This window comes from Tachypleus tridentatus, chromosome 8 (genome assembly GCF_004210375.1).
Source record: "Tachypleus tridentatus isolate NWPU-2018 chromosome 8, ASM421037v1, whole genome shotgun sequence".
In the NCBI taxonomy this organism is placed as follows: domain Eukaryota; kingdom Metazoa; phylum Arthropoda; class Merostomata; order Xiphosura; family Limulidae; genus Tachypleus; species Tachypleus tridentatus.
In genome coordinates this window covers 128,401,506-128,421,764 of record NC_134832.1, presented here as the reverse complement: position 1 = coordinate 128,421,764, position 20,259 = coordinate 128,401,506, and the positions used below count along the sequence as shown (strand labels likewise).

At 36.4% G+C, this 20,259-nt stretch overlaps 1 protein-coding gene across 1 annotated transcript in view; it reads right to left on the bottom strand.

The window, feature by feature from the left end:
- The window catches only part of LOC143223466 (pancreatic triacylglycerol lipase-like), a 57,875-nt gene extending 39,029 nt beyond the window's left edge, over window positions 1–18,846 (bottom strand). The window contains exon 1 of the mRNA XM_076451492.1: window positions 18,557–18,846. Within this exon, the coding sequence (XP_076307607.1) occupies window positions 18,557–18,653 (97 nt within the window). The 5' untranslated portion in view covers window positions 18,654–18,846. The remainder of the gene's footprint in view (window positions 1–18,556) is intronic.
- Window positions 18,847–20,259: the final 1,413 nt, after the last annotated feature.

Sequence of the window (20,259 nt, the reverse complement as noted above, 5' to 3'; positions counted from 1 at the left end):
AGATTACGAGTCGCACGCTTTAACACACCTGGCCATGCCGGGCCTTAAGAGCATAGCTAAACCAATAAAAAAAAACATAAACAAAACTGTAGGCGATTTTATATAAAGTAAAAACAGATATATCTATATATTTTAGTCTAATATAGGCACTGAGATTTATTATTATGATAAACCCATCAGATGATAATAAATGAACTGCGAACATGCAAAGCATAATAATTCACCATATAGATATCCCGTATTAAAACCCTAGCCCGGCATGGCCAAGCGTGTTAAGGCGTGCGACTCGTAATCTGAGGGTCGTGGGTTCGCATCCCGGTCGCGCCAAACGTACTCGCCCTCCCAGCCGTGGGGGCGTTAGAATGTGACGGTCAATCCCACTATTCGTTGGTAAAAGAGTAGCCCAAGAGTTGGCGGTTGGTGGTGATGACTAGCTGCCTTCCCTCTAGTCTTACACTGCTAAATTACGGACGGCTAGCACAGATAGCCCTCGAGTAGCTTTGTGCGAAATTCCAAAAAACAAACAAAACAAGTAAAACCCTATTACGTTAGGCGTGCTCAGTCTCAAAGAATTTAAGCAATGTCTAAATCTGAACATTACACATGCTCAAACCATTTCAGTATTACTTAAGGACAAGTTTAACTCTGCACACTGAGACCTAGTGTAAAGTTGTTTAAAAGTATATGTAACTCATATAAATCATATTATTGTCTAATTTAACTAAAATAAAATAGCTAAGTATATAACTATCAATCAGAGTTACATAGTTTTAATTATATATCGCGAGTTGGAAAAGTGAACAACAACTATTTGTAGAAAGACGACAAAAGAATTAAAAATTGAGAATACAAAGTAATTCCAACCTTCGAAAAATTATTCTTAAATATGTTATTCAGTCTGGAATCATCGACGATGATTTGTGATTAACTAATTTTCCAACTGGAACAGCCGATATGACGAGCTTTGAGTGGTTGTAAACGTTTAATTGCAAATCCTGCAAAAACCATTTCGCTCACGCATAACAACATATGGAATAGGCCTAATACTAATGCCCTGTGACAAAGATACCTTTAACATCCTTCGCCGGCTTGTGAAATGCGTACACACCATAACAACTGACCAACTTTTAACATAGCAACATACCTCAAATTCTTCGTCACTATAGGCCCAGCATATCCAGGTGGTTAGAGCACTCGATTCGCAATCTGAGGGTAGCGGGTTCAAAATCCCGGTTCTACCAAACATGTTGTCCCATTTCGCCGCGGCGGCGTTATATTGAAAAAAAAGGAAAATGTCTACGCTAAATCTGCCTTCCACAGCTCAAAACATGGAACGAGTCCCGATGAAAAAAATTGTTTGTGTTTGAATTTCGCGCAAATCTACACGAGGGCTATCTGCGCTACCCGCCCCTAATTTAACAGTGTAAGACTAGAGGGAAGGCAGCTATTCATCACCACCCACCGCCAACTGTTGAGCTAATCTTCTACCAATGAATAGTTGGATTGACAGTCACGTTATAACGCCCCCACAGCTAAAAGGGCGAGCATGTTTGGTGTAGCGGTGATTCGAACCCGCGACCCTCGATTTACGGGTCGAGTGCCTTAACCACCTGTCCATGCCAGGCCCATTTTTCTCAGGAATTGTTATTTTGTCTGCACTGTTATGTAATCCTGGGTAATAATCCCTGTTACATTTTTGCATTTCTCACAGCATGTTAAGTTTTGTCATTGTCCGTAATTTTAATTAACATACCTTTTATGCATGTACTACATTTTAAAATTAGATAAATAAATACGCAATAACTTTTATTTTTGTCAGTCCTTTATAGATTTTATAACAAAATTAAATTCGTATTGTAGCGTACAACCGAAAACGTGACTTTTGCGTGAAGTTATAAAAAGTAATTGTTATAAGTTCAAGAAGTTAAAATGGGAACAACTGGTTATCACAAAATCTTTCATTTTGTTTAAATTTCTGCTTTTGAGTTTTTATGTTGTTTTTTGTATGTAAGTTAATTTAAACAGTTTTAAGAATCAGCAAACTGAAGGTTAGTTACAAAAGGCTTAATTAAACATTATACCTTGAATAGCAAAAGTGAAGATCTCAAAAATGTTTAGCGTTTGTGTATGTAAAAGTATTATACATTCTAATATGACTTAGTTGAACAGCATGTGATATTTGGTATCAAGAAATACAATCCCAGCAAGCACCTAGCAAATAGGGTTAGAATCAAAGATAAACATGTGAAAGATTAAAACATTCATCAACATATTTATATAAGTGATGGCATATATTTATCAGTAAATAATACAGATTAACAAACTGCTTCTATCTCAATGTGGGGCGAACAGAAAGTATGTTTTAAAAATCGACTATCTGCACTTTTTCCTCGAAACCTGTTTTCGAAACAACGCCTAACCGGTAACGAAAGGCGAGCGCAACACGTGGAATAATATATTAAATACACGTATTTTCAAAGTACTGCGCGATTACTCTCACAATTTAGTTACGGAAGTTAAGGTAATCAATTATCATAATCTAGAACACGTCTTTGTTCTAACAAACGTTACGAGAACAAGTATTTAGAGGTTGTTGAAAAACTAACTTTCCATGAGAATTTTTAATTAATATTTTGATAAGTACATTTTAAACATTAAGTAGATTTTAGCAAGTTTACAAAAAGATATTATTGTTTTACACACAGAAAACTCTATATAAATATATCTATTCCTGTATTCTTACCTATTACTCATAATATAAATAATAATACAAATTTTAAAAGTGGCTAACAATGTTTGTTAATATTTCAACAAAAATTACGTTTCCTAATTTTAGGCTTAAAACACAATCTGCACCTAATTTTTACATTAAAAGCCGATTTCCCTTCATAATACATTCTAGAACAAATGTCTCAACAAACTGAGTAGATAAAGATAAGGTTAATTAGAGATGTCCTTCAGCATTTGAGAACATTAAAAATAAAATGTTAATTTTTTTTTTATAATTGAAAGTTTTTAATTGTTTTGTCTTGCGAAAGTTTATCATTTTGCAAGTGGTGTCACTAGTATGCTTAAATGACAATTAATGTATTTTTATATTACCCCAATATTTGCAATATCTGATAAAAGTATTTTGAAACGGCCGTAAAGTAGATTAATTAAGCTTAATGTAGTCCCATTCTCTTGATACTTATTTCAAACATATTGTATCTTGTGTGTTAATAACAATGATACACTTTAAACCCATGACTGTGAAAATGGATGCTTTGTTCAAATTTAACATGTGAAGATAAACGTGTTAAGCTGTACAGTTACTAACACAAAGAGTTTTGCCGCATGGTCACCGAAACAGGTGAGACTTAAGGCAGATCTGAAATGCTATTTTTACAAAACTCTTCGTTTCAAATTTGTAGCGGACAAATTCAGAGGAACTGACATTTCTTTTCGGCCCGGCAAGGCCCGGTGGTAAGGCACTTGACTCGTAATCCGATGGTCGCGCGTTCGAATCCATGTCGCACCAAACATGCTCGCCCTTTCAGCCGTGAAAGCGTTATAATGTGTCGGTCCCTCCCACTGTTTAGTAGTAAAAGAGTTGGTGTTGATAACTAGTTACTTTCCCTCTAGTCTTACACTGTTAAATTAGGGACGGCTAGCGCAGATAGCTCTCGTGTAGCTTTGCGCGAAATTCCAAACAACCATTTCTTTTAACAATATGTGTACAAGAAACAGTGTAGTATTTAAAAAAAACAATGTAGTATTTGACATAGATTGGAATATTACAGTGTTATTAAACTTAACGTTAGTAACAGATATAAAAACAATATCAAACTTAAAAGTGATAAGTAGAAAGGATAGTGTGAAATATAGCTGTGTGATTATTACCGCTCATTTCAATTCAAATTTCCCGTCGCGCCAAACATGCTCGCCCTTACAGCCGTGGGGACGTTATAATGTGACGGTCAACCCCACTATTCGTTGGTAAAAAGTAGCCCCAGAGTTGGCGGTGGGTGGTGATGACTAGCTGCCTTCCCTCTAGTCTTACACTGCTAAATTAGGGACGGCTAGCACAGATAGCCCTCGAGTAGCTTTGTGCGAAATTAAAAAAACAAACAAACAATTCAAATTCCAATTAGTTGTATTTTGTTTCTTTTACACATTCCACCCTTTGATGAAAGACTGGGCATCAGTACGAAACCTGAAGAACTTTGTAGTTTTAGTAGTTATGGGATACTGGAAACATTGTATTATTTTAAAATCTATATTTTCAGTATTTTAATTTGATGTTTACTAAAACAGAATGCGAATCGTGAAGATGTAATAATCTAGAAATTTCGAGAAAGAAGGGAATACGAGTAATGAATATGAGAAGATTGAATGAGAATTCTATAAAATATCCAGGCAAGTTGATATTAATGAGAAGTTAGTTTAATTTAAGAAAAGGTATTAAGCGTTAATTATTGCGTCTATTCTGCTATTCAGTTACACTGTGAGTTATATATTTATTTATCAAAGCTAAGTACTTTAAAGGTACATCTTGCAATTTAGAATGAAACGTTGTATTTGAAGTGAGGCCTATATTTAGTTGTGGAGTTAATGCTGAAATCTTTATGTATGACATAAGTCTACAAGTGAATGAAGTTCTAACAAACGTTTTTGATGAAATTAATTAATTCGTTAATTTCACGCAAACTGGACTTCGCATCATTTTTTTTTACCAAATAATCTAAGAGAAACTGCCAATAATACAGACGTCAAAAGTGGGATACATTTAGTGAAAATAAAGTAGAACGTTGACTAAACTTCAACTTTAAAGGTGACTAAACTATTACAAAACGAGACAGGAACCTGTTTTATACAATAAGACAGTGGAAAGTAGAAAAACTAGATAAAAAGAAATAAAAAAGGACTAGTGGACTAGAAAATTAAAATAAAAACAAGAAGAAATTTATAGAAGATGAAACGGAAATAGGAGAGAAGTTAAAAAAAGATACGTCAAACTTAAGGTTTCGGACACAGGACAGGTAAATTTTTCGGCGCTTGTCCTGTGAAAGTAGGTTTTCTCGGGGCACTCCCGTTTCCCCCCACATCCAAATCTTAGGCATTGGATTCTTAGATCCCAGCCAAGGCGTCACATTGCCATGCCCTGAATTGGGACGTCTCGCGTGCACGTTCATATTTGCTTTGACATATGCTTTTAGGGATCTGGTCTGGCTGGTCTCTCTGGTGCTACCTTTGTCTCGCTGATCAGTATTATGACCAACCTCACTCCTTCACCTAAAAAGATTCAAAATAAAAAAAAGGCAATAACCCCATGCAAATTTCAATAATCTTTCACGAGAGGGAACGAAGAGGAACCACAACGTTCCTGAACACCCCAGTTGGAGAGAGAATTCTTCAGATTTCTCTCTCTCTAAACTAAACCTCTGCCACGTTCGTTTACGTTTAAGGAATAATTAAGAACAAACATGACTATGACTGAGAACAATTTTCATGAAGCTACTGGGGACGTACAAATAGATTACAAGAACTGTGAAGAAGTACAGAAAAGTTGTTATGATAAAACTGAAGAAGAACAAAAAGATATCTCTGACAGAATAAAATATTTTGAAAAAAAAAGATAAATACAAATACCAGTGGTGTGTTTTCCATGTTATCGCGCTTACCGGAGGTAAACCGACCTTGGGAGAATTTTAAAGAATAGTGTAAGTCAATTAAAAATATTTGAATCTCATCCCTTACTAGCACAAATATATAATTATTGCAGTTTTGAAAAAAAACAACAACAACACAGTAGCATAGAATATAGCCATTCTTGAGAATAGTGAGTGTGCAAGTACTGATTATCAGTGTTGTCTGTGGTAATAGGTGCGGCGAAGACTGTTCTGTTTATCAGCGTGCGTTAAACACCTTAGAAGTACATTGTTTGTTTATTTTTGAATTTCGCGCAAAGATACGCGAGGACTATCTACGCTATCCGCGATCCTCGGATTACGAGTCAAGTGCCTTAACCACCTGGTCATGCCGGGCAGAAGTATATTGCTCACGATTGCGGTGCAAAGTATGGTAGTAACTAGCAGATGGTGCTAATTTAGCATTATTTATAATGTTAAATACTAATATACTTTTATAACAATGATAAAAATGAATGGAATTATCCAAAATCATCGAGAAAAATGCGTAACTAAACCATGCATATTTCATTCAGTATCTGTTCAAGAATTCCAACCTAAAATATCATCTACTAAAAAATAATGAAAAGGAGAGTTTATTTGGTCTATCTGTTAGCACCATTACTGTGCCATCTGTTTATGTTAGACCTCCCTGAACTACTCCAGCCATGTTACTACCAAATACAGTTTCAGAATATAACTGGCTAATTCATCAACATCATTCGATTGAGAAACCAACGGACTATGATGGAAAGATACCACAGAAGGTATACCTGAACAATAAATGGTTTGTTCAAGTCTGGCATCCTGAGAATTGGTGAGTTCCAAACTTGTATTTTAATTTATGGAATGTCACTTGATGTAGTTATTCTCACTTCACCCTGTTGGGTAACCTTTCTTGATTAAGTCAGTCAATGGTGCAGTAATTTCAGCATAATTTTGTACGAATTTTGTACAAGGAAGGGTCTGACTTGCTACTTGGTCATCAGAGCTGGTGTATCTTGTATGTGGATTATGTTTTCCTCTTCCATAGCTATATGCCAGTCCTCCACTTTATGTCCAACAAATTTCAATGCAGAAAATTAAGTGAAGCACTTGAATGGTCTGATGGTGAGGCTGGCTGCCCTCACTCATTGGAACAGCTGTCTAAGTTTCTTCAGGTGGTCTTCCCATCTTTTAGTGTGTGTCAGAATGCCATCAACATAATGTTTGATGTTGGTGGTGTTCTACAACATTCTCCTCATCGTTCGGTTCAATATTGCTGCTGAATTGACTAATCCAAATGGTATCTGCTTAAATTTATAACATCTATCTGGTGTCATAAATGCTGTATTTTCTTTAGACTTCATTACCATTGGTCTATCTCTGAAAATAATCTGGCCACATCTAGTTTTACCATGATGGCCTTCGCACTGCCCATAGGTTCGGAGCAGAACTTGTTCATGAAGTTCAGTTTCTGCAAGTCTATGTAGAAATTATTTGATCTGTTCCTTTTCTTCACGATTACAACTGGTGAACAGTAGGCTGAACTTGAAAACTCGATGATCCCAACTTCCAACATTGTCTCAGTGTCCTGCTTTATCAGGTCTCTCATTGCATAAGGCATTTGATAGGGTTTCAATTTGTCTGCTTTCTTGGTTGTTTGTTGTCTTGATCTTGTGTTTTACAGGAATTGTCTTTCCTAGTTTATCCGTAAAGATATCTGCATACTGGCACAGAAGGTCTTGTAATGCTTTTTTGTCTCTTGCCAATCAGTGTTTTACTGATGTTGATATGTTTGTATATCTCATTTCCAACTAGTGATCTAAGGTCTAGTAGGTTATCATCTTCTAAGTCGTTGTCTCCTGGTTCTGCATCTATGATGGCGACACCTGCAATATCCATTTCTGTTATAATAGCTGCACCAATTTGGTCTTCGTCTTCCTTCCAGAAATACTTCTTCCTGTTCCCAATCACTTTGTACTCTATTCTGTTGAGTATTTTCAGTACTTCAAAAGGTCCTTTCTATTGCAGAGTGAGTTTTTGTAGTATGTGTGCAGCAGAACTAAGATCTTTTGTTCAACTTTGTAGTATCGGGCTTTGACCTTTTTATTATAGAAATGCTTTTGACCACTTTGAGCTGCATACAAACTCTACCGAGCAAGTTAAACAATCTCCTCAAGTAGGTTTCTGAGGTTTAAGATTTTTGACTTCTTCTCCCTAAATTCTAGATGTCGCTTTTGTCATTTGCAAGTGTTTGATGTGTTCGTTGCTCTTCTTTTGTTGAGCTCTGGTGGTGACAGCGAACTCTTCATCAATCTTCTTCCCGTTTAGGTTCTCTAACTTTCTACTATCTGGCATGTTTCCTATTATCAAGTCGTGTATTTATTCCTTGATACATATGGCTTCATGTTCTCCTACATAATATAAAGTATCCACCTTTATTTTTGCTATGGGAAATATTTTCATTGTCTCATAAATTAATACACACAGGCGTATCTTGCTTACCATCTGATCATCACATATCAGACTTTTTCTCACTGCTGTATTAATACATCCAGTGTCTCTTAGAACATTCACTTGTCCTCAACATAGCCTTTACATGTTGCCATATTATGATCTGTTGTCACCTCTTGATATTTGTCGCATGCTCTCATCACAGTTGACACCATTGATCCATTTGCTAACTTGAGCCAACCATTAGTCGTGCATTGATCGATCATGTTTTCTTATATTGAATTTGACAAGCAGTCTTTATTTTCTTTCTTCTGGCAGCAGATTCCATAGTGCTAGTCACTCTCTTCTTGTTTCTTACCAACAGTCTTGTAAATACCTCCAGCTGCTTTATATCGAAGTTTTGCTGTTTGCTTGCATTATATCCCATTTTATAATAGACGCAGCATTTTTCTTCTATCTTCTGTCTATTAACCTCCTATCATCTTCGGTAAAATCTTGCTTCTGGTCAGCCATTAATGGTTTCAAATTTAATAGGACATTATTGGACTTACCAGTTTAATATATTGTTTTGCCAGCTTGATTGTTTCCTCTAAATATTTTGGTGTTCTCTTCTTTAAGAACAGTGACATATCAGTTGGACACGGAATCATGAACTGCTCTCGCACTAATAGCGTCTGAAAATTATTTTCACACATGGCCGTGTCAGTACACCTGGTGAAATATCACCACAGACGTGCCACAAGCTGAAATATAGTTTCTACAGTATCGGGTTTAACTCCTTTGAACTTTGACGAAAACCTTTTTCAGTAAATTCATATCATTTCATGAAAGCCACTTTGAATTTGTTGCAATCCATGACATCTTCTAACGCCATGCCTACCTATAGTTGTAGATCTTTTCTTGTGAAAAGTGGTTTTTGTCCCAGTTTTGACTTTGGGCAAATATGTCATATTTTTCCAGGAAAGCATCCATGTCATCTTTAGTTCATCAAATTTGGGCAGCTTAGATCGGCTGGCCCTGACTTCATTGTCATTCTTGGGTCTTTCTTGCTTTGGTTTGGTGACTTTTGCAATATCTATTTGTGCTCTATTCTCGTCTTTCTGCTCTTTTTTTTTCTTCTTTCTAAATTTATGTTTTAATCTCTCTGTTTCTAGCCTCTCCTTTCTCTCATTTATTTCTTTTAGTCTTTCTTCCTCTCTTTTCTGGCTACGTTTTCTTTCTCTAGTTATTCTTTTTGTTTAATAAACTTTCGTAGTTCACTGCCTTTTAACCCAAAATGTTCACGAACTTCTATTAAGTTATCAAAATTTGACATAGTTAATAGCGTGCTTGTAATTTCTATACTATTTTCGTTACTACTACTACAGTTGTGCATATATATAGGCCTATTTAGTTCCACTGTACTTCACGTTTTCTTCTAACGCTGTATAATACCTACTGGCTCGCCAATTGTCGGAATTTAAAATCTAAAGTCATTTTCTTCAGTTGTCAGAATTAAAAGGCTTTTATTTATACTGTGTTGTTGTTGTGCCTAGGATTCTTCCACAATATGTGTCTGTGACTTGTTAACAATAAATTCAACAATGAATGAACAAGTGAAATGACGTATGTACTGTAGAGAATATGGACCTATCGTGAATACTATATAAACAGTTCTCTTCCTCTTGTAAATTGTCCACTTAGACCTATTCAATTACTTTGGAATTTCAATTGACAAACCGAAATATCCTCTGTTATTATTGTCAAACTATCCAAATGTAGTTCACTATCGTCGACTGTCCTCTGCATTTTTAAACTCTTTTACTTCCTTTTCTTCTTTTATATATTTTTAAAATCGTCTATTTGCCAAAATCCATTGAGACTGGCCTAATTACTTTAGACTCTATTTGACGAAATAAACAATTCTTATCTTTTTTATTTTTGTTAGTTTTCCCCTAATACTTTAATCGTTAAGCTCATATTAACCATTAGACTTACAGTATTCCCTCGCCATTCGCGGGGTTACGAAAAATCGCGAATATTGGATGCAGTTTTAAAACTTCTATGTATGAGATTATATACGGTACTAAATGCTTCCCAGACACTTTCTAAAGACACTCTTACTCATTAATACAGTAATAATGTAGTAATATTGCATGCAGTCATGTATTTCACTAATGTAGTAATGATAATGTAAACACATTTTAATTTTGTACTGCAACAATATTTTAATAAAAAAAAAAACGTCAATAGTATAGTTACCCATACTGTATTACTGTACCGTAAAGTCATTTTCTATGCGTACAACACATGTATTAGAATTGACAGAAAGTGGAACAAATTTAAAGGCAAACTTAGACAGATAAATACAGTACGCACAGTTCAGGTAATAATAATACAGTACAGTACAATTCAGTAATAATTGTTTGATAAAGACGTCAATCGATAAAACTGCTTGAGAGAGTAAATACAGACATACCCTCGAAAAGCGCTTTTAGTCTCTATGACCTACAAAAACCCGGTTTACCGAGCATTCGTTTTTATGACGTTATGACGCTAGCCTGGTATACCGGCATACGATGCGATAGGGTTAAGAGCCTAACCCGCGAATATGCGGGACCGCGAATGGGGAACCGCGAACAGGTGAGGGTATACTGTATATGTTGAACATATATGTGTGTGTCTCTGGTCACTATATTCTCAATACCAAGCAGTTACAAACACAACTTCCAACACTCGTCTACTTTTAGCTCTGTTATAATATTAAAAAACTAAACAATTAACGATAGATAATAAGATATTCTTTCACATAATAAATAAAATTAATTATATCTAAACTAAACAGTTTTCTAAGCCATAACACTGCAACCATCGAAAAAGAAAACCACCAAAAAAAGGCTTGTTGAATAACCAATTTAGTGTGGTGTTTTTTTTTTTTATTAGGATTGTTTAAGACACTTCAAACTCCATGAAGGGGCAGTGTTGTAAATTATATTTTTAATGTGGTGTAAGTAATATCATCAGTATGCTTAATTAACGATGAACTTTAAAACCTTTTGAGAAATAGTTTAATTCGTGACTAATAAAGTTGAAAAATGTAATTAATAATTAACTTTATCAGTCATGACAGTGAACCTATTTTGATATTAATCCATATTTCTGTTTATGAAGTAGCCAATCTAACACAATATTATCACTGAAGCAGATCAAATTTGAAGTAGAGTAATTGGTAAGTACTTCTGAATTATTAATTATTAACTTATTAATCTACGTATACACAGATTCACATAAGATAAACTGCAGTTGAACAGAAACAGGTAACACGATAAAAGTAAGTATAGTTAAAAGAACAAGTTTAATTCTTTGAGACATTGTTAGTTTAATGTTAGATAGTATAACGTCAGTAGTAGATATAAAAAGTAATCCACGCACTTTAAGCCTACAAATAGCTTATATTTAGTAGTAGATATAAAAAGTAATCTACGCACTTTAAGCCTACAAATAGCTTATATTTAGGCCTAAATCTATATGGCTATTTCTTCCGATGAGTTAACAATAAGTTTAACGTAGTTACAAGACAAAAATCTTGGGTTGAAATAGCATTGATAATCAATTGTGTAACTTTGTATTAAAATAAATTAAGAGGAAGTTATGATATCAACTTCATTTTATAGTAGCTTGTAAAAATATTGTCTAACCAAAGTAAAATTTAAAGTTGTTTAATGGAGTTGTTGTTGTTTTGAATTAAGCACAAAGCTACATAATGGGCTATCTGTACTCTGCCCACCACGGGTATCGAAACGTCGGTTTTTAGCGCTGTAAGTCCGCAGACATACCGCTGAGCCACTGGGGGACTGTTTAGTGAAGAAGAACTTAACTGTTTAGTTAAGTGTAAAAGTTCATAAAATTATACTTTGACAAACATTGTACTTACTTAACACATTAGTTGATTACGTTATTTGTGTTATCAATTAGTATATTTGACGATGAACCTAACACCTCATGAGATTAGATCTACTTAGCAACTATGAGCTAGATATAAATCATTATACTAAGTTCTAATACAAATTAATCTATTTCAAAGCATTGATAATAATTATTGTAATAAATAAAATAATACTATATACGAATAGAACTGAAAAGAAGATAGAAAAATATGAGCCGGCCCTTGTTGAATATCGACATGAACAGGGTAAGAACTAACGCTAAGCGATCTCAGGGCCACTAGAGAGCTGAGAAAGTTTTTGTACATTGTACAATCTCTGTACTGCATAGCTTTTACGTGACCATGGTAAGAGAACTGGCATACAATGCAGCAGTAAACACAGAAACTGTAGAGGGTGTCCTGTTAGCAACCTTCGAGTCGCAACAAACCATGGAAGATCTCACAGAGTCATTGGATTTTGAACCATCTGTACAAATGGTAATGGAAGAAAGGTTTGATAGATGTTTGGCAAAGAGAAGATTGTACTTCCAATCGAGAGTATCTGATTTCCTCAGATGACTTAAAGGAAGGTCATAAGCGGGGATGGTAATAATCCATGGCGGGATGGGCTGATCAATGGAGGCAGCAACGTCATCCAATGACACACCCAACTCAGCCAATTGCGCTTGGATATGAAGGCCAAAGGAAAGAATGGCAGACCATCTATTCTGAAAGAGCATAGCCCACTATGGAAGGAAGACAATCTCAGGTGGGAAGCTGTGATAAGAATCGAAGTTTAATGACACACTGCCAAAAAGTTATAAATAGCAGAGGTGAAGAGAGGGTTCAAGGAACAGAGTGTGTAATCTCTGGATTGAAGAAGTACAGAAAGCCCTTGTGAGGAGCCGAAGCCCCAGATGGTGAATGGGATCCAGCAGAACCACAAATCAGAGACCTATAGTCCAGTTTGGAGCAAATAAGGGCACAAGAGATCCAGAGTGTAGAAGATTGATACAATCCCCAAGAGGTGGAACAGAGGGTGTTCAGTGCTCTCATACACTTGGCACGTACCTGCTTGATGTGAGGAATGAAATTCTGCTTACTGTCAAAGATAAGCACTAAGAACTTTGCTTCAGAGACCACAGAAAGAACAAAATCATCGAGACGGATCTCTGTATTAGGGTGTATACTCCATTGGTGGCAAAAGTGCATGCAAGTAGTTTTGGAGAAAGAAAAGGTAAAACTGTTTGCTGTTGTCCTCTTTCACAAGCGACTGAGAGCAGTGTAAAGTTGCTGCTCAAGAAATCTTGTGTTTGACAATCAACACGAGATGTGGAAGTCATCGACATAGAGTCCGTTTACAACAGTAGGGGGAAGATGTGTAGTAACAGCATTAATCTTGATACTGCAAAGTGTGACGCTTAATACACAGCCCTGGGGGACTCTAAGTTCCTGTGGAAAAGAACGAAAAATTGTCTAACCCACACCTCGGAATGACCTATTCAATAAAACATTCTGGATGAAGATGGGTAAATGGCCACGTAACTCATAGGAGTGGAGCTCCCGTAAAATACCGTACCTCCACGTATGGTCGTATGTCTTGTCAAGGTCAAAGAACACGGAAACAAGACATTCCCTCTTGAGGAAGGCTTTCCTGATTGACGTTTCAAATCGAATCAGGTTGTTCACGGTTGAGCGCTGTCGACATAATCTACACTTGGTGGGTGAGAGGAAGAGGTAGTTCTTTGATTCGAGAGACCAAACAAGATGAGCATTAACTATCCACTTGAAGACCTTACAGAAACAGATAGTCAAAACCACTGGACAATAGTTAAAAGGAATCTTGAGATCCTTCCTAGGCTTAGAGAAATGCAGGACAATAGCCTCGTGCAAAGTATCAGTATAAGCATTCTCCTGCCAGATCCAGTTAAAAACAACCAGAAGAGTAGCAAGAAAGGCAGGAGACAGATGGTGCAACATCTGAAAGTGAACATCATCAGATCCGACTGATGTACTGCCAGACATGTACTGCAAGTTTGAGTTCCAACAGTGACTTGATGACCAAGAAAGCAGCAGAAGAAACAGAAGTGCTAGATGTACGAGAAAAGTTCTCGCCAAGAGTATCGGCGATGATCTGGACATTAGCAATTTCCTGGCTATTAGAGAACGACATAGAAAGGGGATAAGAAGTATACTTCGCACTGACCTTTTAAATCTTGTCCCATAGGAATTTGGAACTTCTGGTAGAAGTGATGCTGGTTGTTAAGATAATCTAAGATTCTTTTTGGTATTGATGTCTAACCTGCCATTCACTGGCACTGTCCCACTGAAAAGCAATGTTGTTCAAAAGAGTAAGATACTTGTTAAAGGTAATCCAGACCTGTTTCTGAGCCTTTATGCCTTCTGACAGACAGGACTCCAATATGAATGAGGATACCATGGAAAACGTGTCGATACCTTAGGAATAGAATGAGCAGCTGCATGGATAATAATGTCAGTCATTGCTACCACAAGGACGCCTATTGAGCAAGTTCTGAGAGAGAAGTGAAAGAGGGCCAGCTGACTTGGTCGAACTTCCAACAAGGCATGTGGGTTGGGTGGCATCAACTATGGCAAATCTCCCTGAAAACGATAGGAAAATTATCACTCCCCCGAAGGTTTCTGACAATCCTTTAAGAAAAGTGAAAGGGAGCAGATAGAGAGATCAATGGCAGTAAAGGACTCACTAAGTTCATGAAAATAAGTAGAAGAACCAATATTGAAGAGAGAAAGGTTGTGATCCGAGAGCACATACTGTAGGGAACGACCCCTCTCATCACCACCACAGAGGGGACTGTGTCTATTAAAGTCTCACAGGATTAAAAATAGAGACACAAAATGTTCAATGAGAACATCAAGGTCTGGTCATAAGACTCTCCAAGAGACAGGTAGATAGAACAAACAGTGATGGTATGACCCAAGGAAACACAGACTGTGACAGCCTCCAAGGGTGTATTGTGCTGTAAAGACAGGGTGGATACGTGCTGTTCGACCAGCAGCGCCATTCTGGTATAAAGAAAGACTGCCGAAAGGTGACAGTGTCAGCAGGTTTCAGAAATGTTTCCTGTAAGGAAAGACACATAGGATGATAGGAATCAATCAAGACCTTATTGTCATCCAGATTAGAACGGAAGCATCGACAGTTCTACTGTATCAAAGTGACCGTTTTTATTTAGATGGAGGAAAACTGGGTGAAGAACCCTTTGGTTTATTAGAAAGAGGTTTTTCAACTTCCATGGATTCTGCCCTGGAGTATGTGGGCAGGTCTCTGTCAGTAGATGGAAATTCCAGCGATTGAGGGTATGAATGAGTAATTGTTCTACATCTCGGGGCCAAAAAAGGTGGACTCGAGTGGAAGCCAGAAGCCGGGGCCGAAGATGTGGATCCAGGCAGTCACTGAAAGGAATGGTGGGAACAGAGATAGAAGCAGACATTGACTTCTTAACTCGCTTATCCATGAAGAGAAGAACGTTTTATATGGAATGATATTGACTCTGATGGTGGCATGGAAAGATCTTTCTGCACTTCTACTGTTGCAGTGGGACATAGTGCAGCATATGTCCAAGATGGAGTAAGGGCCAACAGCTTCCGAGCCTTGAAGTGAGAAATATTGTTTACGGCTTATAACCGCTATACCTCATTCTCCTCCACGAACTTAGGGAAAAACGAAGTGAGAGGGGTTGGAACCAGTACAGTTAACGCATGTGGTTCAACAGTAGGCGTCGTGATCTTTGCCACCACGACGAGTACACGTCAGAAAACCATGTAATAATGCCTTTGAATGTCCAAACCATTGGCGTTGGAGACATCGGAAAGGGCTAGAAATGTATGGCCTACCCTGGATTAAGGCATGGGCTTTCCGGACTGAAGTCCAAGGCCTCACACTGATTAGGGGGGCCTCAAGCTAGGACTATAAATGTATTGTACGTAGAGGTTCTATCTCGAAGGGGCCTTTATAAGATGAAAAGCCTAGGGCCAATAAAAGCCTTAATTCGGCCTTATGAATGGCCATAACAGTTCAGATAACCTGCTTTGACAGGGGTAGGTCAACGTGACGACGTAAACGTTAAAATTAGGGCATTGGTCGGCAGCATAATTCTGTCCTTGCGAGTGGAGATACGGCGCACAGAAGAAATGTCTTGGCTGGAGACACTAACTTTATTTCAACTATTCACAAACATTGTTATTAGGTCTATTTGTGTGCTGAATATACTTCGTGGTTGTTAATGCTGTGTAGCATTTTAGTTTTTTTTAGAGCTTAAGGCATCTCTTTATGAATAGAATTGACTGTTTAGAGTTTGACCTGATCTGATAATAACAAGACTGGCCTCCGATTTTCACATGGTATTGTAACTAGATCAGTATATTCAAGCCTCATAACAAGGAGTGGGGTTGCTTTGCAACAAGAACATAGGCTATACAGATACTTTCAAAACCAGAGTCTTATTACAATTAATTCCCGCTTATTTACGTTATCAGCGTCAAATAATATAAATACATTATTTGATTTTTATATCAGAAAATGCTGTACTGGGATAATATAAAAATTAACATAATACCAAAATAACTCGTGTTTTAAATAAATCCTAAATGGCTCTAAACGTGTGGTGTTGTCAGTATTATTATATTCTTTGGGGTTGACTAGAAAAATGAGAAGGATTATGGTTGTAAACTTAGCTCAGTATGAGAAAAAGTATATTTTGTTGTATGAAAACAGAATTATGGCTGTAAAATACAAATCAATGTGATAATATATATATATTTGATTAAAACAAAAGAGAATTACAGTTGCAAAGTTTAACCCAGTTTAGTTGATTTACAGGATTTTAATCGCAAAATTCTACCCAGTAAGAAGAGGTATGAACTTGGATGTATCAAAAGTGAATTACGTTTCCAAAACTTAACTCATTAACAGAGGGCATACTTTTGGTTGAATCAAAACAGGATTATAGTTATACAATTTAATGAGGTGTGCGAAAGTATGTTTTTTAGTTACATCGAAACGAGATTATAGTTGCTACAAATAACCCAGTATGATAGATTAATATTTATTTTAAATGAAATGAAGAAATGTTATGGTTGTAACATTTAAGTCAGGGTAAAGAGGAATAATACTGGTTGCACCAAAATAGTTATGATTGTAAAATTTATCCCAATATAAGGAGGTATCTTATTCTTATATGTATCAAAACAAAATTATGGTTGTGAAGTTTAACCCAGTGTCAAATAATATATTATTCTTGGGTGTATCAACACAGAACTATGGTTATTAAGTATCATTCACTGACGGTGGGTGTATATTTCACAGATGCATCAGTGCAGAAATATATTTTTATAAACTTTAACCCCCCCACCACCAATGGTACAGCAGTATGAATGCGGGCTTACAACACTAGAAACCGGGTCTCGATACCCGTGGTGGGCAGAGCACAGATAACCCTTTGTGTAGCTTTGTGTTTAACTACAGATAAACCAAAAAACCAAAAACATCAGTTTGAAGTGCGCTATAGACTCCTTGTTCTTGACAACCGATTTGTGCGTGAGATACATGACGTGTAGCACCAAAAATAATGATAATAATACTGAAGCATTAGTCACAGAAACGAAAAACACTGATCACTGGAACGGAAACTTCGAAGGACAGAACAATTTTTTGTTGTGAGGGTGGAGTTTATTTTACATTGGATGACTGACTTCTAAGAAATAAATAAATATACGTACCTACATATTTGATCAATTAAAAAAAACACTGGCTATTAAAGAAAAGCACCTTATTAATTAAGTGTATTTCACACTCTGTTTGTACTTACATGTTTTTAAGGTGAGGCACGTTATCCTTCTTAACATTAACTTCTAAAATATCTAAATTTAGTACGAAGTTCTAATGACCTTGGTAGTAATAAAAAAGAACAAACGTTTTCACTGGGCAACTAGCTAGTCCAGTTCCTTATGTTTCTTGTATAAATACGAAATATACTGGTATAATCCGTAAAGTCAGTATTTAGAATTTTGATCACTACGTTGCTTGCAAGTGTTGTATTTAAAAATGGTAAATAAACAAACTCAGTTTAAACGTAAAAGAAGAACCGTGATAGTATTTTAAAATTTTGTTTAATATTTAATGACAGAAACATCCTTCTTCTAATCTAAGTAGATTTTATTGGTTTTACAATTATCAAATTCTATCAGTGTGATAACACCTTTGTCACTGTTGTAAACTATGTTCTCTCTCCCTCTATCCATCTATGCCATCAAACTAAGAAACCTTAGTATGTAGTTTAAATCTAAACAACGATGCACAATAGTTTTCCACCAACTAAAAGCGAATCTAAACTTAAAAACGTTAAAAATTCCTCCCTAAACAAATATTGACCTATGAAAGTGAACTAAGAAGCAAATGTAAGAAGTATATTATATAGATTATGAAAAAAACACATAATTGTTTTAGTAGTTAAAGGTTTACATTTTGTTTGCAAAGTTTTGAAAAGATATACGTTTATTTATTTACCTTCATTTTCTTCTTGTTTCTCACCGTCTTGTGCTTCGACTTGCAGAAGGGTCAACAAAATAAAAACCAGTGACACATGGAATGTTTTAAACAACATTGTCTCATGTGTATTTGCGTTCTATAGAGTTTTCCCGAAACGAAAAGCGTCTCCAAAGATGTGATACGAAATGTCGCGTAAATCGTGTTTTATACAGTGCCGCCCTCGTTTTCTTGTACGACGTCAAGTGGACAAAACACCTTATCACTAGAGGTCTCTCTGTGTTGTCTGGTGCATAGAAACCTTGTTAGTCACTTTATTTTACGTTCGCCTGGTTTAAGGAAAGCAGTTTTGCTATTTCGCAGATGTATCATTCTTTTTGGGCATGCGTAAAACAGTTTTTCGTTCGTTTTTCGTACTAACTAGTTATACAAGTATTGTTCTATGCAGTAAAAGAGTGCTATGCTGAACATGTAATTGATATATACTTCGAACGAGACGCCAATCCTTGCGACGGCAGAGCACATACATAGCTAGCCACGTTATCAGTGATGAAGGAGTCAGTGTTTTTTTGTTTTTTTTTAAGTTGAGCCGTAGATCAAAGTAGATTTCATTTCTACAAATGTTCACAAGTAATTTAAATATTCATGTATCACATCAAAGATACTCCATTTTGGCCTAATAATCAATCTGATAAGTGAGTGTGTGTTTTCTTATGACAAACCCACATTGGGATATCTGCTGGGTCCACTGAGGGGAATCGAGCCCCTGATTTTAGTGTTGTGAAATCCGTACCAACAGGGGATAATCTGATAAGTAATTTCCTATTTAACGTTATAGCTATTTTGCAGTAAACGGTTTTGAAAATATGTATTTGTATTTCCCTCATTTTGGTATGGATGGACATCTAATGAAGTATTAAGTAAAAACGAGGCCCGGCATGACCACGTGGTTAGGGTGCTCGACTCGTAATCTGAGAGTCGCGAATTCGAAGCCTCGTTGCACCAAACGTGCTCGCCCTTTCAGCCGTGGAGGCGTTATAAAGTTTCAGTCAATCCCACTATTCGTTGGGTGGTGAAGATAAGTTGTCTTCTCTCTAGTCTTAGACAACCAAATTAGGGACGGCTAGTGTAGACAGCCCTCGTGTAGCTTTGCGCAAAATTAAAAAAACAAACAAGTAAAAATGAAACCTTCAGAGGTGTTGCAGTACGGTTTAGTTGTAAACTAAAAATGACAGATGGTATTTACTTATATTGTTTACTCACTTGTTTTACAGCAAAGCCACATTGGGCTATCTGGTTTGTCGACGGCAGGGAATCAAACCCTGGTCATAACTATCTTCTAGCTAGTATTGTAATACAAATTTACATCACTTGTAAGCTTTAACCATAAATCCCATATCTTCCACTCCCCCCCCTTTTTCCCCCCATTTGGTACCAGCAGTGCTTACGTTCACGTAGTCACTGGTTAGCTGAGAAAAAGAGAATTATTTTGAGATTACAGACAGGTCGTTACCATCAGAAAATTACGTTTCGTTTGTTACTTCTGATAGTAATTTGCTTATTTTCTGTAAAATACAAACCCAACTCATAAACAACAACAAAAATACATTTCGTCGCTAGGTTCTTATAAACTGGTTTTTCCGGATTCGTTGTATTCCGTTGAATCACTAATTTCAAAAATTTCACATTTTTTTTATCAATTTTATTCCAGTAACTTACAAGAG